The sequence below is a fragment of the Bufo gargarizans genome, chromosome 5 (assembly GCF_014858855.1).
Source record: "Bufo gargarizans isolate SCDJY-AF-19 chromosome 5, ASM1485885v1, whole genome shotgun sequence".
Classification (NCBI taxonomy): Eukaryota; Metazoa; Chordata; class Amphibia; order Anura; family Bufonidae; genus Bufo; species Bufo gargarizans.
This window is the reverse complement of record NC_058084.1, coordinates 302,652,091-302,679,327: the sequence shown is the minus strand read 5'-3', so window position 1 is coordinate 302,679,327 and position 27,237 is coordinate 302,652,091. Positions and strand designations below refer to the sequence as shown.

Below are 27,237 nucleotides of genomic sequence, written 5' to 3'. Positions count from 1 at the left end.
TGTCGAGTGACAGTAAGTCACGCAACAGATAGGGCACAGGGGCCCACACTGCAACATTTTGTAGCGCCAATGTCGTGCAACTATTTTTATAATGGCAGTCTATGGTGTTGCACTGCAACATGCGACATGGTGCGACGCAATAGTCGCAGAAAAATCCATCTCGAATGGATTTTCTGCAACTGTTGAGTCGCAGTCGCAGCATGTTGCAGTGCAACACCATAGACTGCCATTATAAAAATTGTCGTGCGACATTGGTGCAACAAAATGTTGCGTGACAAATGTCGTCGTGCAGACCTAGCCTAAAGGGGCTGTGCAGGCTGTATATGTTGATGACCTATCCTCAGGATAGGTCATGAATGAATATCTTAATGGCGTGGGTCTGACACCTGGCATCCCCGACGATCTCTGCTTGCTGTTCATTACACTGCCCCTGGTCTCGGCAGTGCAGTGTAATTCCCTTGAGTGGAGCGAGTACTTGTAGTTACGCTGCACTGCAAGGGACACAATGTGGAAGCAGCGCTCACATGGAGAGCCACCTCCTCATCAAACAGCTGATCGGCACGGGTGCCCGGTGTCAGATCGCTGCCGATCAGATATTGATGGCTTATCCTGAGGATAGGTCATCCATAAAAACTGCCTGCACGTCAGATAGGTGTGGGCTTCGACCTCTGGAACGGGCCCCTGAAAGTGCATGCACAGTGTGCTTTCCTTTGCATTCACGTCTATAGCCATTTTTTAAGTCTCAGAAGTAAACTGAGATCACACCGCGCACCTCTCCAATCACCTAGACTGTTGGAAATAGCCAAGCCAGCTCTCTGGCAAAACTACCATAGAAGTGATTGGAGGGTGGCCATGGTGCGCTCCACTTCACTTTTGGGGGCCCGTTCAGGATATAGTCATATGCCACTTATGTCTGAGATGAGACCACCCTTTTAATACTGAACTCTTGGTAGAAAAAAATCTATGGTCTAACTACTATATTCAGCCTAATGCAAAATAGAAAAATTAAGAAACTTTATATCTGGTATATCCAGGTTTTTCCTTTGTCATTTTAAAAGGAAATTTTAGTCCTAATACCCTGAAATCTATAGTTAATTTTAATAATGTCTTGCAATAAATGATAGCTACTAACAGAATTTTTTTACTTCAGGTAATGTCTTTGCAAACAGGAAGAGAAGGGCAATCGGCTAGAGGAGCTCAGACGGCTTCGATGCAGACATATCGGCCACAAAATGTAAGGCCCACCCAGTTACAGCAATCTTCTGGCCAGTATTCCTATGATACCCAAAGTGCTCCACCTCCCATGTTTTCTAGCCTTCCAAATACTAGTTACATGCCTCCTAGGCCGGATTACATGTGCTACCCACCGCCTGTGACTCCACCAACACAAAGTACTGTAAACCAGTGTCTGCCCAGGCCAACGTATCCTGTCAGGCAAAGTTACCCAATGCCACCCTGTTTTCCTCCTGTCCCTCCTTCTACTCTTGGGCCAAGTAATCCCCCGCCTGCGGGCCCTCCCACTGCCCAAAGCACTTATCCTTACATGGTGCCTCCTCTAATGCCACCGCCACCTATTATGCCCCCTCCTTTGCCCCATGTAGGCTATCAACCAGTATATCCCTCTGGTTATCCGCCACAGTCCTTTCCACCACCACCACCCCCACTGCAGCCAGTATCTAACTTTAGTAGCTACCAACAGAATTCAGCCTCTTTTCAGGGCAGTAGCCATTACCGGCACACTAGTCACAGTCAGTACCAAGCCGACAAACCACAAAGCGATCACAGGGCAGCAGATAGGGGTAAGCACTATGATGCTCATCGACACAGAGAGTACAGCCATAGTGACAGACATCGTTCTGAAAAACATTGTGATCGAAGAGATCGTGGAAGGAGTCCTGACCGGACAAGAAGATCAGACAGCAGTCGACGTAGATCGGAGTATGAATACAGTAGGACCCCGTCTCATGGAAGGACCCCTCCCCGACATGGGAGTTATGAACGAAGCAGGTAGGTTATAAAACAATGCAATTTATAGTTCCTACTAGGATCTGCTATCGCTTTAGGATTCAAAGGGTTTTAAGCTCTAGGACTCCCACCAGTCTTAAAAATGAAGGGGCTGCGGCACTGAATGGAACTGCAGCTCCCCTGTGCGGCAGCACACCGGCTGCGGTTCCGGGAGTTCTGTTCTACAGGATAAGCTTAGCAGGTTACACATAACTAAAATAACACTTAAGAGTATGTCCTCCATTGAGGTTTTTACTACTTATATAGCTATAAGTTATATATCAAGTCTAGGAATATTGCATGTGTTGAGTTCTTTCACATTTCGGCTGGCTGCCAAGACAAACGGTTCACGAGCTTGTTGCCAGACTCGACAGCGTATGTGAGGTCCTGTAATATAGCGGGAGAGTTAATTTTTTCTTAAAACTGACCAGTGCTTAATACAAATAATATTCTCCTCAGTATCCAAATTGCCAAAATAAGATGTGCCGATACTGGAAGATTTTACTGTAAAAAATGCAGAATTGTCGTCGCAGTTATAGGGTTTGTAACTCAGAATCCATACTAGTAGTTGCTGTGCGGTCTGTCTAGTTTACAGTAATTTTCTATTAACTGTACTATGGTTGACGTTTACTTGAATGTTTTTATTAGTTTTTTTTGCATTCATTTGATATACCCTTGCACTAATCTGCTTATTTAATTCTCTAATCATAAAGGGATAGGCACAGGCATCGGGAGAGTCGAAGATCACCAAGTCCTGACAGAAGTTATCGGAAGAGGCCAAAAAGGTAAATGCTGTAACTGTAAAGCAGTCCTCTGGGGGAATGGATCTGGCGCCTTCCATTTCTCCTAAACAATTCCGTAGTCTAGCACTCTGGAAATGTATTTGTTGTTGAACATAAAAGTTTTAGTGCAAGTTTAAATTGTAGATTCATATTAAAGAATGAGAACTTTGAAGGAACACTTAGGGAATTAAGTAGTGAACAAAAAATTGAACCAGAATATGTTTTATATATTTGATTCTTTCAAGTAGCCGCTTTTGCTTTGACAGCTTTGCACACTGTTGGCGTTCTCTCAATCTGCTTCATAGGGTGATTATGTATAATGTATCTATATAATAGTGGCTCACCACCCTGATTTTTCTGAGTCTGTATGACTCGCCCTTTCAATTCAATAAACATATAATATTATAGACATGCACTCATCACTTGGAACCACTCAAGAACAATGACTGCGTGTATATAAAATTGTATCTAACATACATATTTATTAGCACATGTCCAAAGATAATGTGTGTGTGTGTGTGTGTGTGTGTGTGTGTGTGTGTGTGTGTGTGTATGTATATATATATTGCCAGGTGCAAATCCCAAACGTTCCTGGACAAGGAGCAGTGTAGGTAGAAGTAATAAAAAATGGGCAGCACTCCGGTCTTGTAGTGAAATATCAGTGATGTTTATTCACACCCCAAAGCAATGCAGCATTTCAGCTCTCTCAAGCTTGACAAAGGCTCCATTGAGAGAGCTGAAATGCTGCATTGCTTTGGGGTGTGAATAAACATCACTGATATTTCACTACAAGACCGGAGTGCTGCCCATTTTTCATAATATATATAATCTTGAACCAAAAATATAAAAAAATTATCAAAGATTACATTAGTGGGCTGTTTCGATGATGCATCCAATGAAATCACGATGTCTATCAGCCATACTGCCAACATGGCAATAATAGTATTACTTAATACCAATAGTTTATTCTGGTCTCATATAAGGTAAAGAATGAAGGATGTAATTTAGTAATCTCAGTAAAAGTATGGTAGATTAATACACTAAATGTGTGACAGACAAAAGGAAATGGATATGGTTAATGTATTGATTATATCCAGTACCATAAGTTCAGTGTGTGTGTATGTTATGTGTGTGTGTGTGTGTGTGTGTGTGTGTGTGTATATATATATATATATATATATATATATATATATATATATATATATAATTTCACCGAATGAAGAGGCAGCACTTCCAGTTATTGGTGATAGGGTGACGACCCCAAACGTTATTCCCAGCAACGTTTCGGCCTTCTCACTGAGGCCTTTGTCAAGATGTTGGAGGAAAAGCCAGCCTCCCTGAGGAATCTTGCACCCAGTGCACAACATCTGACTGTGCTGCTGCATTATTTGCGGTAATATATATATATATATATATATATATATATATATATATATATATATATATATATATTTTTTTTTTTAAATCATAAATGCATTGAGTTAGCTTTTATTATATTTAGTTCCTTGATAGTAAGAACTTAATAATAATCCGTGTAGTACAGTAATGGCGAACCGTTTAGAGGCCGAGTGCCCAAACTGCAACCCAAAACCCACTTATTTATTGCAACGTGCCAACCAGGCAATTTACCCTGAGTACTACAGTCCAATACAGTATATCCTCCATGTACTTTATCATGTAGCTATAACAGCCTGTCTACATTCAGTGCGCTGCCTGTGCTGTCCATAGCGTGCCCTGCACTGATGAATGGTGGGAAATGTCTAAGGCATATTGGTACACCATAGACCTTATCCAAGGTGCGAGTGCCCACAGAGAGGGCTCTGAGTGCCACCTCTGGCACCCGTGCCATAGGTTCGCCACCACTGGTATAGTATAATACCTGTTAGTGGTATAGTATAAACCGACCATGCGTCCCACGTGGCAACAGTGAGGCTTGTCTTACCTCCACACCTCCGTATATGGCGAGTGCTGCTACCTGTTGCAGCCGCTCGTGCCGGCGTCTCACGTGGTATCGCTAACTGTTCTCTGTGGTGCAGATGCACCCGAGCCGGTCGGCTGTTGTAGGGTAGTGCTTACTGTCACGAACAATGGATCCGATCGCTCCGGATCCCACAGCTGTGACGTAGTGGTCTGTGACGGAGTCTGCGCACACACAGAGACCTCACGTGACCGGGGTATTACCATTCGGCTAACACCCCCCACTACATTTCGGTAACTGCCACCACGTGGGTTCCCGGTCCACGAGCCGACTATCCGGGTCATTCACTATCACACAGATCAGTGGATGAACCGGATATCACTTACTGACCAACCGCAGTCAATCACCCCCAGCTACAATTCCTAAATGCAATTTAACTAACTACCTGGTAACGTCTCTTCAAAGGCAAGGTACGTTGTTCAGCAGCTTAGAATATGGAAGACTTGGCCATTTAGATTTTATAATCTTTAATAAGCGGTAAAAAGCAGTGCATACAAATCTAATGAAAATGACTATAAAACTACAGAATAATAATAACAATATAAATAATCACGACAGTTCAAATGAAAGGGAAAAAGATGAAAGAATACTTTTCCAGTTTCTCTGGAGGGTTTCAGATGGTCGTTCATATGTCCTTTTTGAATCCTTGCAAACCCCTTTTCAGTATGTATGAGGGGAGACCCTCAAAGTTCTTCTGATACAGGGATATGCCGTCAATGTCCAATTAAGTGTCTGGTGATGTTCCATGGGTCTCTCTCCTCTGTCCTTGTGCACAGCTTTTTATGAACTCTCCCATGGGCAGGAGACTTACTCCTGTCAGCCAATGGCAGCAGAGTGACTGTGAAGCCTAGGGATTGGCCCCCAAGTGTTTTATGACCCCATCAAAGTTCAGTTCCTACAATGAGGATTATACTTAAGCTCGTATCTCCCTGATACATCGGCATATTTTTATACAGAATACATTTTTGCGATCCTTATTTATTTACCTACAGAATGAGACCACACACGGTAATGCTGGGACCTGTAGTTCTTCTACCACCCATAGGTCAGCTACAGAATCACATCCTCTAGTCATATTTGATACCAAATTAACCACAATACTCTGTAGAGCCTAAATCTGGTGTCAGAAAGGGCATAAGTTGATTCATAAATGAAATATGAAAGTGGACTGGTTTTATGCCCAGAGCTAATTAAGGGCTATTGGCTCTCCTCAAACCAGACCTGGAAATTAATGACGTCATGCTCCAGCCAGGCTTGACAGCGAGCTGATCTTATCTTATAGGACAGGATGAGCTGGGCCTGGTATAGCCTTTATGACCTTTTATAGCTGGCCTCAAAGAGTAGTGGTAATAAAAGTGTCCATCTATATCATAGGTGACCCAGGCTTCAGGAAGATGAGAGTTCACTGTTTTTTTTACATAGGCCAGAAGCATATAAGATGGCTACCCAGAGGAATTATGTATGTATGCCGGCACACTTACAATATCTGTGGAGCGCTCCACCTTTCTTTCAATAAGGCAATATTCTGGCAATAGATTATCCGGTGGGTCCTGGATCTTTATTATTAATTCTGTAGTACCAAACGCATTTCGCAGTTTGCCCAACTTTTTCTTCAGTGGTCATGTTTCATCAGAGATCCACCCTACTTACAGGTCCTTCTAAAAAAATTTGCATATTGTGATAAAGTTCATTATTTTCTGTAATGTACTGATAAACATTAGACTTTCATATATTTTAGATTCATTACACACAACTGAAGTAGTTCAAGCCTTTTATTGTTTTAATATTGATGATTTTGGCATACAGCTCATGAAAACCCCAAATTTCCTATCTAAAAAAATTAGCATATTTCTTCCGACCAATAAAAGAAAAGTGTTTAATACAAAAAAAGTCAACCTTCAAATAATTATGTTCAGTTATGCACTCAATACTTGGTCGGGAATCCTTTTGCAGAAATGACTGCTTCAATGCGGCGTGGCATGGAGGCAATCAGCCTGTGGCACTGCTGAGGTGTTATGGAGGCCCAGGATGCTTCGATAGCGGCCTTAAGCTCATCCAGAGTGTTGGGTCTTGCGTCTTTCAACTTTCTCTTCCCAATATCCCACAGATTCTCTATGGGGTTCAGGTCAGGAGAGTTGGCAGGCCAATTGAGCACAGTAATACCATGGTCAGTAAACCATTTACCAGTGGTTTTGGCACTGTGAGCAGGTGCCAGGTCGTGCTGAAAAATGAAATCTTCATCTCCATAAAGCTTTTCAGCAGATGGAAGCATGAAGTGCTCCAAAATCTCCTGATAGCTAGCTGCATTGACCCTGCCCTTGATAAAACACAGTGGACCAACACCAGCAGCTGACATGGCACCCCAGACCATCACTGACTGTGGGTACTTGACACTGGACTTCAGGCATTTTGGCATTTCTCTCTCCCCAGTCTTCCTCCAGACTCTGGCACCTTGATTTCCGAATGAAATGCAAAATTTGCTTTCATCCGAAAAAAGTACTTTGGACCACTGAGCAATAGTCCAGTGCTGCTTCTCTGTAGCCCAGGTCAGACGCTTCTGCCGCTGTTTCTGGTTCAAAAGTGGCTTGACCTGGGGAATGCGGCACCTGTAGCCCATTTCCTGCACACGCCAGTACACGGTGGCTCTGGATGTTTCTACTCCAGACTCAGTCCACTGCTTCCGCAGGTCCCCCAAGGTCTGGAATCGGTCCTTCTCCACAATCTTCCTCAGGGTCCGGTCACCTCTTCTCGTTGTGCAGCGTTTTCTGCCACACTTTTTCCTTCCCACAGACTTCCCACTGAGGTGCCTTGATACAGCACTCTGGGAACAGCCTATTCGTTCAGAAATTTCTTTCTGTGTCCTACCCTCTTGCTTGAGGGTGTCAATGATGGCCTTCTGGAGAGCAGTCAGGTCGGCAGTCTTACCCATGATTGCGGTTTTGAGTAATGAACCAGGCTGGGAGTTTTTAAAAGCCTCAGGAATCTTTTGCAGGTGTTTAGAGTTAATTAGTTGATTCAGATGATTAGGTTAATAGCTCGTTTAGAGAACCTTTTCATGATATGCTAATTTTTTGAGATAGGAAATTTGGGTTTTCATGAGCTGTATGCCAAAATCATCAATATTAAAACAATAAAAGGCTTGAACTACTTCAGTTGGTGTGTAATGAATCTAAAATATATGAAAGTCTAATGTTTATCAGTACATTACAGAAAATAATGAACTTTATCACAATATGCTATTTTTTTTTTTTTTTTTAGAAGGACCTGTATATACCCATATTCAGTCTTTCCCAAGACCCAAAATGTATTATAAAAGTATTTTGAGAGTATATATTATCCATATTTCATTCATATATCTGAATGCAATTTTGATGCCTTTTCGATGCGCTTTTTTTTTATCTAAATATGCATTTATTTTTGTATAAAGTTGCTCCTTACTTCAAATAATGACCCTATGTGCTCATTTTCATTAAATTATGTATAATTACAAAATATATTATATAAAAAGTGTCAATGATGAAAAAATATAAATTAACGTAATCTTATTATAAAAATATAAAGTGATGTAATCATGTGACAAATCAATGTCGTCTTAGTCATTATATTTATCTTATTTCTATTGTTACTTCTAACAGATGGACTTCTTCTTTTCAACAGATAATTTGTTCATCTCCGTTACATCGATGTACAAATTATCTGTAGAAAAGAAGTCAATCTGCTAGAAGTTTAAACGCGTTCCCTGTTTCCCTCCCACACCGAATCTTGACAGGTAGCACATATGTGTGACCACCGCTGCAGTAAAACAGTGGAACACAGGCCACAGTGGTGGAAAATCTTTCAATCAATTATTTAAAGGGGTTGTCTCACTTTCGCAAATGGCATTTTTCATATAGACCAAGCTAATACAAGGCACTTACTAATGTAATATATTGCCTCCTTCGTTTTTTCCATCACATTATACATCGCTGTTTCCATGGTTATGACCACCCTGCAGTCCATCCGTCGTGGTCGTGCTTGCACACTGTAGGAAAAAGCGCCAGATTCTCTGATGGCTGGCCTGGGACCATGGGAGCGCACACAGGGTAGTGCTTCTTCCTATAGTGTACAAGCATGACCACCGCTGCTGGATTGCAGGATGGTCATAACCATGGAAACAAGCAGCGTATAATGTGATGGAAAATGTCCATATTGCTTTCTTGGCTGGCTGGATTCAATCACTATACATTAGTTAGTGCATTGTATGAAAGATGACCTTTCACTAGAATAAAACATCTAAACTAACTATATATACATGGAGAGCGGCGCACTTACTGTTATCCCTGGGCGCCGCTCCGTTCTCCCGGTATAGCCTCCGGTATCTTCATAGTTAGACTCCACCCAGGGGAACCTGCCGGCGTCTCATTCTTCCATGTTGTAGCGCTGGCTGAGCGCTGCGATTGGCCAGCGCTATAGCATGGGAGAATGAGACGCCGGCAGGTTCCCCTGGTGGAGCCTGACTATGAAGATACCGGAGGCTATACCGGGAGAACTGAGCGGCGCCCAGGGATAACAGTAAGTGCAGGGAGATCCCTGGGCGCCGCTCTCCATGTATGTATAGTTAGTTTAGATGTTTTAGTCTAGTGAAAGGTCCTCTTTACATTTATCATGTAGAGAAGGTTAATTTGCTGTAGTGAGACAAACATTATATTATATATATATATAATTTTTTTTTTTTTTTTTTTTTTTTTTTTTTTTTACTGTGCATAATGTATGATTTAATGTGCAGCATTGACATGCATCTCCATCCTTGGCATGGCTACTGTATGGCCACTTGCAGACAAGCGTTCCTCCCGCAGCGAGTCCTCATCGCAGCTCCCGGCCTGACCTCCCAGCACTGAGAGGATTCACATAGCATTATATTGAATTATGATGCTATGTAACCCTTACAGTTCTGAAATGTATTGGATAACACTGGCAGCATTATGCCAGTGTTATCCAATACATTCCAGAACTGTAAAGGGTTACATAGCATCATAAATCAATATAATGCTATGTGAATCCCGTCAGGCCGGGAGCTGCGATGCGAACTCGCTGAGGGAGGAATGCTCGTCTGCAAGTGGCCTATATGGGTTTTAACTCTCGTGATCTGATTATTTCAGTACAAAGTTGTGATGTCGATGTGATGGTCCAGTCCTGCACATGGTACTGTGTGCGGGAGCCGGCAGCGCTTAGAAGGCTGTTAAAGGGGTTATCCAATTTTTTTATTTTTATTTTTTACATCTGTTCTCATTAAAAGATGCTTACGGGCAGCGGCTTTTCTCCTGGTCTAATTATATTTCTATAATGTGCCCTAAATTGCACATGTGATTGTAGCCGGGTTGCGGCCCACAGCGCATGCGCAAGAATGAATCTCTCACCACAGCAATAGCGAGAGATTCATTCTCATGCAAGTGCTGTGGGCTGTAACCAGGCTAGGATCACGTGCACAATCTACGCCACATGTTCCGGAAGTGTCAGAGCATATAATTGGACCAGGAGGGCAACCACTACCCTGTAAGCATTTTCTAATGAGCACAAATTAAAAAATAGTTACTGTAATCGGGGCATCTGAAATAAATAAATAAATATAGCCCCTCTAATTTAATTAGGGTGGGCATTAAATGGTTACATTATAATGTAAGGTCCCTTTACACTGGCTGAGGTGAACGTTATGTGAACACTCATGCAAAGGTGCTGCAGGGGTTGTACTGCCAACAATATGCAAACTGAATGGAGGTTGAACCATCCTAATAATTTGTTCCCCATTCATTTTATATGGGGTCCGATGAAAGGCCTTTTAAACGAACACCGATCTGCTTGTATGTTGTCAATCGGTGCTTTTTGTTTTTTTCCGTCGTCGGCCCCTGGAACAGGGCCCTAACGGTGGAATACTGATACGTGATTATAAGAGGTGTGTGTTTCTAGTCCTTCCCCTACTAGAGATCGTAAGAAAGCAAGATGGGAAGAAGAAAAGGATACGGCCTCTGAAAGCCCATCGTCCCGCAAAGAAAGCAGTTATACTTTGCTGAAAGACAAGGAGCTTCTGGATGAGGGCCTCCTGGACAGGAATGATGAGGAAGATGAGGATTTGCTAAAACCTGTGTGGGTCCGTTGCACCCACTCTGAAAGTTACTACTCTAGTGATCCCATGGACCAAGTAGTGAGTAGTCAACCATAACTATAATAATGATGCCTTACGGTTTAATGTTTGAATAGTGTTTTTTCTTTTTCTTTTTCTTTTGTGTAGAAGTAATAACCAAGTGATTTTACCCGCTTGGCACTGGCTAGTATAAGGTACACTGATCCAGGGATTCTGAAACGTGCCTTTGATAAACCCATGGGCGGGCGAAAGATCATATGAACCCTAATGACAGGAGGCATGCATGGCAAATGTAGTGCCTTTATTAAAACCTAGCATAATGCTCCCCAAGACAAAAGAACCTTGTGTAAAAGAAGTTAGAGGACCTGTCACCTCTCCTGATTAGTCTGCCCTAGTAACTACTGGCATACCCTGTGTAATGACCTCTTCATGGATCATCGTTTCTTATCCCAGTTGCAGATTCATTAATAGACTTCTAGTAGCAGTAACAGAACAGCTTAGGCTACTTTCACACTTGGGTTCAGAGCGGATCCGTCTGGGGTCTGCACAGAAGGATCCGCTCCTATAATGCAGACGATGGGATTCGTTCAGAAAGGATCCGTCTGCATTATAGTTTAGAAAAAATTCTAAGTGTGAAAGTTGCTCAGACGGATCTGTCCAGACTTTACATTGAAAGTCAATGGGGACGGATCCGTTTGAAAATTGAGCCATATTGTGTCAACTTCAAACGGATCCGTCCCCATTGACTTACATTGTAAGTCTGGACGGATCCGTTTGCCTCCGCACGGCCAGGCGGACACCCGAACGCTGCAAGCAGCGTTCAGGTGTCCGCCTGCTGAGCGGAGGACAAACTGTGCCAGACTGATACATTCTGAGCGGATCCGCGTCCACTCAGAATGCATTGGGGCTGTATGGATCCATTCGGGGCCGCTTGTGAGAGCCTTCAAACGGAACTCGCAAGCGGAGCCCCGAACGCTAGTGTGAAAGTAGCCTTAAAGTTATTAGAAAAGATACTTTAGAATTATTATTGCCCGGCGAATAAAGTTATTTAGTAAAACAGATATGTCAGAAGTAGTGACGGGTCCTCTTTAAAAAAGCACAAACCATGTTTCTTAAGGATAACTTCACACCATGCAGGTTATGTGTGGGTTTTCCACATGGATTTTTGTACAGTATCAGCATAGTGACTCAAACTTGCCAGATCCCATGTACGCTTTGTGTGAATTTTCTTGAGGATTTTAAAATCTACAGCATGACCATTGTTTGTGCAATTCCACACCTTATGTATAGTGGGTTTCCCCTTTAGTTTACAAATAGCATAGGATTTACGTGTTTTTTATTTTTATGTGGTTATGGTGTGGATTTTCTGCATACAAATTTGCACATACCCTAAGGGCTCATGCACGTGGTTATTGCTCGGCTATACCCGTATTGCGGCCCGCAAACAGTGGGTCCGCAATATACGCACACAGGCCGTGTGTGCAACGTATCACATATGCGGACCTAGTCTCTTGAATGGGTCCGCAATCTGAGAGGTGCCCGTTCGGAGCAGAGGCACAGATCAGAAGCCACTACAGAGTGCTTCCGTGGGTTTCCCCTCACCCATGCGAATAGGACCTCCCATCCAGGACAGGAAACCTGAAGAGATGAAATAGTTGTGTTCAGGCGGCTCCCGGTCCATTGCAGCCAGGTGCCCGGCGTCTCGCTTCCAAGATGGCGGCGCACGCTTCTCTTGCGTTCTGCTCATGCACGCCGGGATGGCCCCTTCCGGCTCATTGATGTAATTTCCGGGCGCCGGGCCAGAAGAGGTGTGGACATCCTCATGCGTTGGATTAGGCATTTTTGGGCCTAGGGGTTAAAAGGGGCCAAGGCGTTTTTGATAAATTGCCAGCAGGAGAAGGCAGCCAGCCTTGTGTGCACACAATGCTGTGCAGGATCTGGGTTTCCACTGGCATGTCGGAGCCAGGTGATGCAGGAAGCGCCAACTCCTTGGAGTCCTCGAGGCCCACAAGCCCGGTATTGGTCCTGAGGAGTGGGGAAGCTTGACTCTACTATTGGTGAGGTTTATCCTCTCCTAATTAATTTTGGGTGTTGTTTTTGCTTTACTGTTGTAGGTAGCAAAAACGCCAAAGAAATCATCTGGAAAGCATAAACCTAAAGAATGTGGAGGATGTAGAGTAGCTTTAGCAGCCTCTTATGTAAAACCACTATGTCAAGCATGTATAGATAAGTTGGTTATGCAGGAGTCTCACAGATTATCCAGAAATATTAAGGCCTTGGTACGGTCAGAAGTAAAATCTTCTATTAAATCACTTGGTCAGAGTCGCCCAAGGTCTCCAGAAAGGCCTACCTATAATAAGGACTCTGATTTTTCTGGGGGGGACGAGGATAGAGAATCCGGCCAGGCCTTATCAGATTTCTTCTCTTCAGATGAGGATTCAGCAGGGAGGGAAGATACTGAGCCTTTACTTAAAGCCACCATGCAATTAGAGGATATCAAACACCCTAAATCTTCTGTTGAGCAGGTTTTTGAGGGTCTCGCCCCTAAAAGTTAGTTTTCTCCGTTCATAAAAATATGGAAGCCCTTATCAGAAAAGAATGGGAAAAATCCTGATAGAAAAGTTTTCATTCCTAATTCTGTAAAAAGAAAATATCCATTTGAGGAGTCTGGGACAAAGCCCCCACGGTAGATGCCCTGGTAGCTAAAATAGTCAAAAAATCAGCTCTACCATTCGATGATTTAGGCTGCTTAGGAGATCCTTTAGATAACAAAGCAGACGTTTATATTAGACGTGCTTGGGAGTCTGCTTCAACAAGTCTTAGGCCGGTCATTGCCACCTCTTTGGTCTCCAGGTCCTTAAGGCTATGGTTAGATCAGCTGCAGACTTCCTGGTGGATGCCTCTACTGATGCGATCCATTTTTCTGCCAGAGCAGCTGCCCTGTCTTAACGCAGCTAGACGGGCTATCTGGCTTAAATCGTAGAAGGGGGATCAGGGTTCCAAGTCTGGACTCTGCTCTAGGCTGTTTGGTTCCTCGCTTGACGACATCCTAGAGAGGGCCTCAGATAAAGAAGGGTGTCCCGGTTCTTCAGAAAACTTTCTTTTTTCGTAAATCTCAGGCCAGTTTTAAAAGACAAAGGGGTAGGCAGAGTGACAGGAGAGAAAGGGAGAAATTTCCTAAAAGATTTTTTTTTTTTTTTATGTTAAATCTAAAAAAATGAAACAAATCTCTGGTCTACAAAAATTTCGTATGGAGACGATAAAATCAACTGTAGATCTTCTCTTCCAGGATTGCTGGATGGCAAGCTTGGATCTGGAAGATGCATATTACCATGTTATAATCCAATTGTCCTCCCAAAAGTTTTTAAGAACAGCAGTCTGGCTCCAGGGAGAGTTACTGCAATGTCTGAAATTACGCTAGTGCCCTATCTGGACGTTTTTTTTTATAAATCGTCAGTCAAAAGAGAAACTAGAAAGATATTAAATTCCTCTATTTCAATTTGAAAAATCTAGGATGGAAAATAAACTGGAAAAAATCATACCCAATTCCTTCTCAAGCATTTTCTTAAGAATTCAGTTGGACTGCCGTGTGCAAAGAAGTTTTCTTCCGCTTCAAAGGAATAAGTCGATCAGGGAACAAGTATGATCAGTCTTCCTTTCTTACCAGTGTACTTTCAGGGAAGCACTGGCGGCACTCGGTCAGATGACTTCAGCGATGCCAGCAGTTCCTTATGCACAGATCCACTCTAGAGAAAACATCTTAAAATCATGGGATGGCTCCCCTTATTCTTTTGGATCAGAGTTTCCTTGTGGTGGACAATTCCGGAGAATCTATCCACAGGGGTTCTATGGACATTTCTAGACCCAACTATAATTACCACAGACACCAGCCCTTGGGGTTGGGGGGCCCACTCCCAGAACAGGTGCTGGCAGGGGAGATGGGACTTGAACACGGGGAAAGCATCCTCCAATTTCAAAGAATTATAGGCAGTAGAGATGGCACTGAAGTTGGCTATACCAGAGGTAAAACACAGTAAAATTGTCTTCTATTCCGACAATTCTACAGCAGTGGCCTACATAAACCGTCAAGGGGGAACGAGAGTCCCTTCCCTTTTACTTCTGTGCCAGAAGATCTGTTATATAGCGGAGGAGAGAAGGCTTTTTCTGTCAGTAATGCATCTGAAGGAGAACGTCATCTCAGACTTCCTACTGTAAGTCTACTTTCACACTAGTGTTGGCGTTTTTTGGCTTTCTGTTTGTGAGATCTGTTCAGGGCTCTCAAAAGCGGTCCAAAGAGGATCAGTTTTGCCCTAATGCATTCTGAATGGAAAAGGATCCACTCAGAATGCATCAGTTTGTATCAGTTCAGTCACCATTCCGCTTTGGAGACAGACACCAAAACGCTGCTTGCAGCGTTTTGGTGTCCGTCTGATGAAACTGAGCCAAACGGATCCATCCTGGCTTACAATGTAAGTCAATGGGGACGGATCCGTTTTCTGTGACACAATATAGAACCGATCCGTCCTCCATTGACTTTCAAGGGTGATCAAGACGGATCCGTCTGGACTATGTTAAAGATAATACAAGGGGATCCGTTCTGCAAGCTAGAGTTTTTGCAAGCAGAGCTAGACAGGAATATTAAAGAATCTACATTAAACGGTAGCTGCTTTAAGTTATTTCTTTGATTCCAGATTAGCAGATCCATGGATTAAAATATTCTTGTTGGCAGAATCAAGAATGCACCCTTTAAGACCCTTGTCTCCACCCTGGGATTTGAATACTGTCCTTTTGGCCCCATCACAAAAGCCGTTTGAACCATTAACTGAGATTTCTATTATAATGCTTACTTTCAAAATGGCCTTCCTTTTAGCTATAACATCTGCTAGACTGGTTTCAGAAATTCAGGCTTTCTCTGCCTTCCCTCCCTATATTACCATTTTAGAGGACAAGGTGATTATTAGACCGTTTCCATCCTTTCAGCCTAAGGTAGTCTCCGATTTTCATATAAGTCAGGATGCGATTCTATCCTCCTTCTGTCCAAATCCAACCAGTCTGTTGGAAGAAAGATTTCATTGCCTGGATGTCAGAAGGTGTTTAGTTTTTTACCTAGACTCCAACATCATCTTGGAGAATAGATAAGAATCTCCTTAATCAGTTTTTGGGTAGAGATAGAGGTCGCAAAGTCTCTACTAGTGTTATTGCTAGATGGGTTACGAATTCTATTTCCCTGGCTTATTCTTCCCTTAGCCTGACTCCTTGTTTGGGGCTCATTCCACTAGAGCTGTGGTGGGCAGAGAGGGCGGATGCTTCTCTGGCCCAGATATGCAGAGCTGCTACTTGGAGCCCCCCCCCCCAAAAAAAAAATAATAAATTTTTTTATATATAATATATCAAACCAATAAAGTAGCAGCACACCACTAAATGCACTAAGACAGAGTAAACAGGTGAATGTGTGAACAGGGTCAAATACATGACACCAATACTTACTGCAAAGCAGTGAAGAAGCTCTTGGCGCATATTATTGCTCAAAAATATGTCGGGCCCACCTACCAGACGACAGTAGGTCCCACCTGATAAGAAGCTACCTTGTCGTCTGGTAGGTGGGCTCGACATATTTTTATTTGACCCTGTTCATACATTCCCCTGTTCACTCAGTCTTAGTGCATTTAGTGGTGTGCTGCTACTTTATTTGTTTGTTGTATTATTGCCGGGTAGCTTGCACCTGCGATTTGTCTCAGGAGGTGCGGTTCCGTTATATAAAAATATATATATATATATATTACACACAGTAGTTGGTTAAGTTACTTTCCTAGAAGGTATTAGAATCAAGGAGGTGTGGTGGGGGTGTAAACCATTTTTTTCTCTTTAGGTTTCCTGTCCTTTAGGTTTCCATGCTGTCATGGGTTTCAAGAAAAACAATTACCACCGCAAAAAAATTGTGCAGTCACCCCATTCAAGTGATTGGGTCCACGTCCGCAGACGGTGGGCTCATGGTTGGTGCTTGTGTATTGCAGACCATTTGCGGTCCGCAGCATGGGCTGGCCGATGCGCGTTTGCACGCATGAGCCTCAACTCAGCAAGGGGTTTGGATGTTGGTGTATGCATGTTTTGTTTGTTTATTCATTTTTTTTTGTTTTTGCAATGGTCTATATAGCACTTTGTAATATTTACTTAAACATCTTAACCAGTGATCCATGTCTGTGACATGGCTAAATCCGACAGTTCTGGCTTTGTCTGGTGCAGCACACGTGGCTGGGCTGTCAGCTTACAGTCAGGTTTCTAATGTATTCCCTGGAATGCAGTTACCTGTCTAATCCCAAACCTTTGTGCGAGGCGTTATCTAAGCAAGTGAAGCAGCATATCGACACACAGCAAAGAAGTGTTCATAGAGCAATCAGTGGAGCGGAGAGAGCACCTCAGCAGGCAGCTAATCCGAGACCTCATTATATTAGGAGTGGACAGATAAATTGCTCCCACGGACATTGTGAAAGCACATCGGGCACATGTATAAACAGATAGGAGACGCAGGGAGTTGTAACAGAGGAAAAACAATGAAACTCAATATGGTTTTTGAGTTTTCTTTTAACATAACATTTATGAAGAGTAATTATTTTAACATTGGTTTTATTGGGGCACCTCACTGTTGAGGGCAGGCACAGACTGGTGGGGGGCCACTGGCCTGTCAATGCTGAGAAACAAAACATTCTTTAATGCTTTACCAGTTAGTTAGTCTAAAAATAATTGTAATTGGAGTGCACTTGATGCACAATATTGATATGTGGAGATAGGAGGCCTGGATAATGAGGAACGTAAAGACAGAACAGGTTGCATAATCTAAAATTAATTTAAAAGTCATCCTAATTAGATGGAGCACTTGGTCTTTTTGTAAGTTGTTTGATTTTGATTTTTGACATTTAGAAAGAGGACCTGTAACCTCTCCTGGTGTCTTTTCAGCAACTTACTTGCATCCCCTAGTTCTGGAAGATCTATTCTTGTTGTGCCATGCCTTTTATTATTCCTGCTAGAAGTTATGAATGGATTGCTAGAAAGCTTTAGTGGAGGTCCAGAGGTGTGTCCCTGCACAGTCAATCCAATCAGTGCTGTCAATGTCAGACTGTGCAGGGACCTTTCCCCCCTCCCCCAAACTGGGTACACCCATGTGGACCTCCACTGCAGCTTGCTAGCAATTCATTTATAACTGTAGGAATAATAAAGGTATGGCACAACTTAGAGAAATGACTATTGTTACAAGGTGGATGCAAATAGTTGCTGAAATAGACATGTCAGTAGAGGATACTGGTCCCTATTCGGGGAATATGAACACTCGGCACAACCCTCTTTCAGCCAGAGTAGGGCATTCAGCATCATCCATCCTCTTAGCAAAGTGTTGGTTCTCGGTTGACCACGGGCATATTGCTGCGGAGCTTCTAAAAACCAATTTAGGTCTATGGAGGCAGCACTTCTGGATCACTAGACATATGTGAATGCACACTTATTCTTGTACTAAGTAATTTTCCATGATCAAGATTGTTAATGCCTCTGTAGACTAATATGAATAGCAATAAATAATGTTGTTAATGTGTTAAAGGGGTTATTGGGGAATTTGATGGTATTAACCTATCCTTAGGAGCTGGAGTCTGACTCCCACAAGAGGCTGTGGCGCTCACTGGAGCTCCGATGAGCACTGCGGTCTCTTCACAGCTCGCCAAGAACAGCGCCGCACATTGTGTAGTGACTGTGCTTGGTAATGCAGCTCAGCCACATAAGACTGGGCTGTGCCCAGGCCACACTGATCTGCTATTGATGACCAATCCTAAGGACAGGTATCAATATCAAAATTCCAGATAACCCCTACCATACCAGTCAAGGGCAGATTGGGAACTTGGGAAAGTGGTCCTGGAAAAAAATAAAAAATGGCCTTTATGTTTTAAGGTGGAGGTCCAGGCAGAACCACATACCACAGTGCAGCACAAAATAGAAGCTGTCCCTCTGGTGACCATCAATAGCTGCCATGTTCTATCCTCCACGAATTGTCTCTATTTAAGATATGGAGCGGGGAGGTGCAGGCCACAGCATTGAGAGAGCCCTGTTATCAGCATGCTGCCTTGACTTCTCCTAGTAATGGCCCCAATGGTGCCCCCAGTAATGTGCTCCCCTAGGAGTGAAGGAAAAGGGCCCTATCCAGCCTGTGGTCTGAAACGCCTGTGTCCCTGCTCAATTTGTGCACTGCCTCCATTAAGTGGCTTGTGTCCTATGAGGGTCTCCCATGCCCCATCTTGGTATTCAACTGTATGACCGCCCTGAGGATAGCGAAACAATTGGATTGAAGGGGGGATCTGCGGCTGCTGGCTAGGTATAGAAGTACCTGGTGCCCCAGCGTTAATGTTGAGCATCAGATTCTTATATACCCAGCCCGAGACTGAGGAAGGCTCGGGTAGCTCCATGAGCATTGGCCCACTGGTAAGTTTCCCTGTAGGGGCTATGACCAATCCGCCCTGATAGCAGTACCACTATACAGCATCTTTCAGAAAGGCACCATCTTGCTATGCTAGCCATCTAGATCCAATGTACTTCAAGGCTGTCAGTGGATAATTGGTCTATGCTGCTTATTTCTTCCTTTCTGGTTGTTGTCCTGGTCAGATTTTGGCCTGTAGCCCAGTTAATGTGGGCACATGTAGCCTTCAAATTTAAATAACTTTTGTGTCTGTTTCTTATCCAAGAAGTCAAATATTTGATAAAACGTGTTAATTATAAAATATATACTGTAAATGTTCTTCTTATTTTTTTTTGTTATTTTGGCTTCTTCATTTGAACTATGAGGACCGCTCTGTTTGACTGTGTGGATCCTGCAGATGCTTTGCTAGAAGAACAGTTTTCCTTGCCAGAATGTTCTTGTCCTGGTATTAATGTGTGCAGCTTTGTAAGTGAACCATACCTCAATGAAAGGTATACTCAGTTGTCGTTCTGATATGTTTTCAAAGGGCGATTCCACGGTGGTCGGCACAAGCAGGTTACGGGATTTGTTTGACAAGTTTGAAGAAGAACTTGGCAAGCGTCAATCAAAAGCTAGAGCTGCTAGGCCAGCGTGGGAGCCACCAAAGACCAAATTAGATGAGGATTTAGGTAAGAAGACTGTGTTCTTGTTCCGTGTGCTTGTTATCTCAGTATTACTATTTTTATTAAAGCAGAGTTACCACCATCTGTGAATGTGTGTTTCTATCTATGCCTAGGAAATGTTTGCTGTGATATCTGGCGCCTGGCATGTAGAGATGTGGATTTTAAGAAAGTGTAAATATTCTTGGCACAGACTTGGCAATATATATATATATATATATATATATATATATATATATATATATATATATATATATATATATATTCTTCACGTTACTGATTTATCATCACTTCTAGGTGTTCACACATTGTCAGCTATAGTGTGCGCGTTGCAGTGGATTATGTGTGCCATTAGCATACATCCCTGTCCGTACTCATTCAGTCACATATACATAACCTATTTGCTGTAGGCTTTGACAAATGTGAGAACTGTTCATCATTTGCTCGGTTGACACCTTTTTAAAAAGCCATTATTCCTAAAGGTCAGGTTTCCTTCTAGCATGCGTAAGTGTTCTTATATACTACAGCATATGTTTTATTGTGTTTAGCATCATGTTGCTTTTCATTATTTCTTCTTATATCTGTTAAAGGGATTGTTCAAGTTATTTCCAAATTTGTCCCATTCCAGTAAATGCTGTAAAATAAGAACTCAAGCCATGCTCCCCTGTTTCTCCCTGTTCTCAGAGCTGCAGCTCCAGTTCTCCTCTTAGTGTTGTCATACAAAACTGCATCGGTGATGTAGAGGTATCCGGCACATGACCACTGCAGCCAGTCACTGTCCTCAGCAGTATAAAGCACAACACCACTGAGACCAGTGATTGGCTGCTGTCGTCACGTGCCGTATACCTCTGTGACCACTGCAGCCATGTATATAAACAGTATGAGGAGGACTGGAGCTGTAGCACTGATAAACAGGTGAATAAAGGATGCTGTTTTCATTTTATAGCAGGGTGAAAATTTGGGAATACCCCTTTAACTGTGTTGGTCTCTTTTAGGGCAAATAACCTAATGGCCGCATACACAAGATCACTATACAGTAAGGCCTCATGCACATGAGCGTATTTATTTTGCTGTCCGCAAAAAACGATCCACAAAAAATACGGATGACGTCCATGTGCATTCCATATTTTTCGGAACGGAACAGCTCACCTATAATAGAACAGTACTATCATTGTCTGTGATGCTGACAATAATAGGACACGTTCTATTTTTTTGCAGAATGGAAATACGGACATACGGCAAGGAAATGCACACGGAGTACCTTCCATTTTTTAAATAAATGGTTCCCCATACGGTCCGCAAAAAATCTGTAACTGACACGGAAAGAAAATACTTTTCGCGTGCATGCGGCCTAAGGAGAAGTGGCAAACACACAATATGGCAGAATTTTTAGTAGATGAGTATCCATATACAATGAAAGGTAGGGAGAACCCTGCCCCTTATAGCTTACCAGCTGAAGGACATGAGGAAAGGAGTGCAAATCAGAAAAAGCAATGAATTTTGTACAGTCTGAACGAGCTAAAGAGGTTGTTCACCCCTGGGAATATTATCTGCAGCCCCCAGCGTAGCCAGACATTCAGTGGGAATCATACTTACCGTATTTTTCGCCGTATAAGACGCACTTTTTCCCCCCCAAAAGTGGGGGGGAAATAGCAGTGCGTCTTATACGGCGAATGTAGCCGATTTTGCTTAGTTTTCAATGATACACCCGCCGCGATGCCGTGCGGCGGGTATATCAGCTGTGAGGGAGGAGGGGCTGGGGGCGGCATCTGCATTTATAATGACAGCGGGGCCCGTGCAGTGACTGTATTCTACTACACGGGCCCCGCTTACTGTACAATCATATCCCTAATACCGTAGTTAATTGTTGTGTGCACTGCATGTAAAAGCATAATGAGCGATGATGAGCGCTATTACTTACAATTAGAAGCGCTTGCCGTTCGGAGCAGGGAGGAGGGAGGAGGCAGGAGGCAGGCCGGGAGGACGGGCGCTGGCAGTGTGAGTCATACGTCACGCGCCTGCGCCGCCTGCTTCATGAATGAAGCAGGCGGCGTGGGCGCATGACGGATGACTCACACTGCCAGCGCCCGTCCTCCCGGCCTGCCTCCTGCCTCCTCCCTCCTCCCTGCTCCGAACGGCAAGCGCTTCTAATTGTAAGTAATAGCGCTCATCATCGCTCATTATGCTTTTACATGCAGTGCACACAACAATTAACTACGGTATTAGGGATATGATTGTACAGTAAGCGGGGCCCGTGTAGTAGAATACAGTCACTGCACGGGCCCCGCTGTCATTATAAATGCAGATGCGACCCCCACCCCCATTATAAAAGCAAATGCGACCCCCACACTTATGGAGGGGATCTGTGGATGACACATAGCATAAGATGCTATATATGTGTCATCCACAGATCCCCCCCATAACTGTCATACACAGATCCTCATAACAGCGCCATCCAGAGAGGATCCCCTATAAGTGTCATCCACAGATCCCCCATAACAGTGCGTCATCCACAGATCCCCATAACAGTGCATCACCCACAGACCACAATTAGTTCAAAATATTTTTTTTCTTATTTTCCTCCCCAAAAACCTAGGTGCGTCTTATACGCCGGTGCGTCTTATACGGCGAAAAATACGGTACCTGACGCTGGCCACTGTGTTCCAGCTCCATCTCTCGATAGCCGCATGTCTCAGTTCTCCCCCTCACGCGATGCATCATTTCTGTGGCCAGTCATTGGCTGCAGCTTCCACTTGACCCACGTCATCCGGTTTCATGTGGGGAGACCCAAGGTCATGCGGCTGCTGAGTGATGGGGCCATAACGGATCAATAGGGATCGGGTGAATAGGATTCTCACTGTAGGTCTGGCAGGCCACGACTGCAGAAAAGGTCCCCAGGGGTGAACAACCTCTTTAGGGTAACTCCACATGATGTAGATTATGTGCTGTTTTTCTGTGTGGATTTTCGTGCAGCAAATTTGCAGCATAATACAGTACCAGCGAAGTGAATGGGATTGGACAAATCTTATGTACACTTTGCTTTTTTCTTCCGTGCAGAAATTGACATGCCTTGTAGATTTTAAAATCCACAGCATGTTAATTGTTTGTGCGATTCTGCACCCTATGTAGACTGGTTTTCCCCATAGACTTCAATAGGGTTGTTAACTTAAACAGAAAATCTGCACCAGAAAACACATAAAAATTGTGTAAGGGTGGCTGCAGATGCAGATTTACGTGCACTTGAATGGTGCTGAGCTGTGCCTAAGCCATGTGACCGTTGAACGTAAAGTCACACGGCCTAGGATAGGCCATCAATGTAAATCCCGAAGAACCCCTTCAGCCACTGTGACATACCTGTACGTCACAGTGGCTGAGGGCTTGTATAGAGTGGGCTGCTGCAGTGAGCCGCTCCATAATCTGCTGGTTCAGGCTGTATAATACAGCAGACACCCAGCCACAATGATGAGGGACAGCGATCACACCGAACCCCATCATTTGATCCTTCAGATGCTGGGATCAACAGCGATTGTGGCATCTGTGAGGTAAGGCAAAGGATTGCCGGCTCCCTTTGCCTTCCGATCGGAGCCAACATACTGAAATCTTGTGGCTCCGATCAGTTACCATGATGGCCTTGGTGCTGATGAAGCTTCCCAGGGCTGTCATAGTAACCTACCTGCTAAGCTGTACACGAGCGCCCAGCTCAGCAGGGAGGGCATTAGAATCCCATTCACTCTATTAGAATCTCTATTAGGGCTCATGCACACAAACGTATTTTCTTTCCGAGTCCGTTTTTTTGTTTTTTGTGGACCTATTGAAATGAATGGTTCCGTGTACGGTCCGCAAAGAAAACAAGTTACTCCGTGTGCATTCCGTTTCCATAGGTCCGTATTTCCGTTCCGCAAAAAATGGAACATGTCCTATTATTGTCCGCTTTACGGACAAGGATAGTACTATTCTATTAGCGTCCAGCTGTTCCGTTCCGCAAAATACGGAATGCACACAGACGTCATCCGTATTTTTTACGGACCGCAAAATACATACGGTTGTGTGCAAGAGCCCTTAGGGTGAATGGGACAAGGGATGAAAAGATGTTCTAGTCCTCTAAGGAGGCTAAAAGTTACTGTGAAGAAAGTAAAAATATTAAAAGTTGAATTCAACCCCCCTTTACCAATTTTACATATAAAAAAATAATAGGCATAATTGGCATCGCCGCATCCAAAAATGTCTGAACTATTAAAATATAATTTATTCTTTTTTTTTCCCGGCAGATTGTACACTGTAATGGAAAAAAAAAACATGATTCACCATATTTTGGTCACCTTGTTCCCCTTAAAAATTGAATAACCGTGATCAAAAATGGTACCAATAAAAAATACAGTTCCTCCTGCAAAAACAAACAAACCCTCACAGCTCTGTGGATAGAAGTATAAAAAAGTTATGGCTGTCAGAAAATGGAGTTGCAAAGAAAATTTTTATATTTTTTGTTAATTTTTTTTTTAAGGCTTTTTTTTTTTTCTTTCTTTTTTTTTTTTCTTTCTTTTTTTTAAAGCCGTAAAACACAACAACAAAAAAAAAAGTTTAGTATTGCCGTATTCGTATTGAACCACAGAATAAGGATGTCATGTCATTTTTAGCATGCAGTTAATGTTATATCAAAACCCCAAAAACCTTGGTGGAATTTTTTCTTTTCAATTTAACACCACAAATCATTTTTCCCCCCTTTTTCTAATACAATAAATTAAATGGTGCTGTTAAAAAATACAACTTTTCCCTTCTAAAAATAAGCCCTCCTATGGACATATGAACAGAAAATTTTAAAAGTTTTGGCTATTGGAACGTGGGAAGGAAAAAATGAAAATGCTGAAATAGAAATAGACCCGTTACTTAAGAGGTTAATAGATATGATATTGCCATGCTGCTATCAGCCACCAGTCCTTCCTAGTCTAGTTTGTGATGTGTGTCTGTCTGTCTTTGGTGCTCTCCTGGTATAATTGCTAGGATTTGTGGTACTTAAAGGTCTTTCAGAAGTGAGAGGAAGCTTGCGGTAGGCACGTAAGTAAATGAAAGGAAAATGAGCACTTGGTATTTAGGCATTGCTGCCACATTGAGAAGAACAGAGGGCACAGAACGTATGTGATCTCTAACGAGAAGCTGTAAGATTGTCATGGTTGCTTCACTGATTCTGGGAGGATGTAGTAAAGTTGCGGCTTTATTCTAGATGTGACTCACTCTTTCCTTTCTGTCGGCAGAGAGCTCCAGTGACTCTGACTGTGATACAGATGATGACAGCTGCTCCAGCAGCTCCGATTCTGAGGTCTTTGATGTGATTGCTGAAATAAAGAGGAAGAAAGCTCATCCTGACCGTCTTCATGAAGAACTGTGGTATAACGACCCTGGCCAGGTCTGTATGCCTCTTAGGGTGCAGGCATCTCAGAAGGCATTGGATAGCTGGAGAAAGCCCATCATAGCTTGTGAAAAGGTCAAAGCGTTCACTGAAGAGACATTATAGCAGGACAGTTGTTGTAAAACTATTAATCCATTTCTCGCTTCGCGCGTTGACCTGGGGAAAATTATTGGAATGTTCTAATGAATACCACTCATGTTACACTGCAGATTGTAGGCTGACTGCTATTCATTAACAAGCGTGAACACCTTTTTCAGTAACACATTCAGTTGCCTTTCTTGTGGTTAATTGGTCACAGCCAGAGCAGAGGAAATCAAGACCGAAACATTCAGGTGTACAGAGCTGCAAATAAAGGTCTTGGCCCATGAGCAACATTGATGGCCGACCCACAAGATATGTAAAGATTCAATGAAAGGAGCACTGGGGGTCCTAGTGGTCAGACCCCCAGCGATCATACATTCATGACCTATTCTGTGGCATGCTTCTATCATAGTTGGTCCCTGTTCTTAAGATTGCTGAGTTTCCTAGAAGGAAGGACTCCTCCTAGTTTTCTCGTTAATGTCATTGGGGGACACAGCACCATGGGTATACGCCCAGCTACCACTAGGAGGCGACACTAGTTATCTAAAAGGTTGGCTCCACCCAAGTGGGCTATACCCTCTCTGCACAGACACTAGGCTAATCCGTTTTAGTTTAGTGTCCGTAGGAGGCAGACATGACCTGCTGTTTTTTTGCAGACCTTGGAGTTGTTACTCCGGTTTGCAATTTACATTAGTTTTGGCCACTTCTGGGATGGAGCTTTCCCTCGATTTGAGAACTGTTCCTCCTTAGGCTGTTTGGAGTCCTCTCTCTTCTACTCCAATATCTCTCAGACGAGTGTGTCTCCACTTGTATCACCAGGGCCTGTGACTTGTTCCTTTTTGTCTGAGGCTTCATGTGGCCAGGGATTTGTTTTGTTCCAGTTTTTCTGAGGCTCTATTCTTGCTTCCTTTGTACGGGATGCATGTCTTTACGTTCCCTTCTTCTGGCCATTACTAAGGACCACCTCCATCCCCAGAGGTTGCCTGCTTTCTATGGCAGAATGGGGTTTCCACCATCTCTTGGGGTGTTTTCTCTTTTCCCACCTGGACTCTCCATTCCCATGGTGAGTCTTTGCTATTCTTTTTCTCAATCGTTCAGCCTCCAGTAGGGTTGGGCGATATCAAAAATATTCCCACGATAACTATATTAAGATATCGATAGCGATATATTTCGCGATAAATGCCCATTTAGAAAAAAAAAATAATGTTCTTGTGTTTCCTTTTTCCCCCCATATATTATAATGTCTCCAGTATGCCCCCATGCAGTAATATCTTAGTTTAGCACCAAGAATGGGGTCACTGCGGCGCCCCCCCCCCCAATCGGATGCTCCATTAATTCTCTATGGGAGATAGCAGCGATCAGCCATTTTCGCCTCTCCCATAGAAAATGGGACATCCTAGCGGAAAACTCTGATAAGTGAGTTGTTCAGAGTGTGCCCATCATAGGTGCACATTGTCAGGAAGGGCACCTTGGCATCATAAAGCTGCCTTTCAGTCAAATAAAACATTGTGGGTCATTTATTAAAGACTGACGCTTCCCATATGGGTCCTAGTCCCTACACACTACAGCCATATTACCGCATCCCCCAGAACGCAGTGACTGTTCTCAGCCCCGGCCTCTCTGTGCAGCAGCCCCAGAGTGCAGCGACTGTTGTCCAGCACCGGTCTCCTGGCTCTGGGGGTTTACATCCACTAGATGCCATTTCTTTGTGACCTAAAGGACTTCTACTCCCGTGACCAGGGTTGTCACAATACTA

At 43.4% G+C, this 27,237-nt stretch overlaps 1 protein-coding gene across 1 annotated transcript in view; it reads left to right on the top strand.

The window, feature by feature from the left end:
- DROSHA (drosha ribonuclease III) overlaps positions 1 to 27,237 on the top strand; it is a 305,757-nt gene that overhangs the window by 4,274 nt on the left and 274,246 nt on the right. The window contains exons 2-6 of the mRNA XM_044293205.1: positions 1,151 to 2,007; positions 2,718 to 2,789; positions 10,708 to 10,942; positions 19,864 to 20,005; positions 25,246 to 25,397. Coding sequence (XP_044149140.1) covers positions 1,154 to 2,007; positions 2,718 to 2,789; positions 10,708 to 10,942; positions 19,864 to 20,005; positions 25,246 to 25,397 — 1,455 coding nt within the window. The 5' untranslated portion in view covers positions 1,151 to 1,153. The remainder of the gene's footprint in view (positions 1 to 1,150; positions 2,008 to 2,717; positions 2,790 to 10,707; positions 10,943 to 19,863; positions 20,006 to 25,245; positions 25,398 to 27,237) is intronic.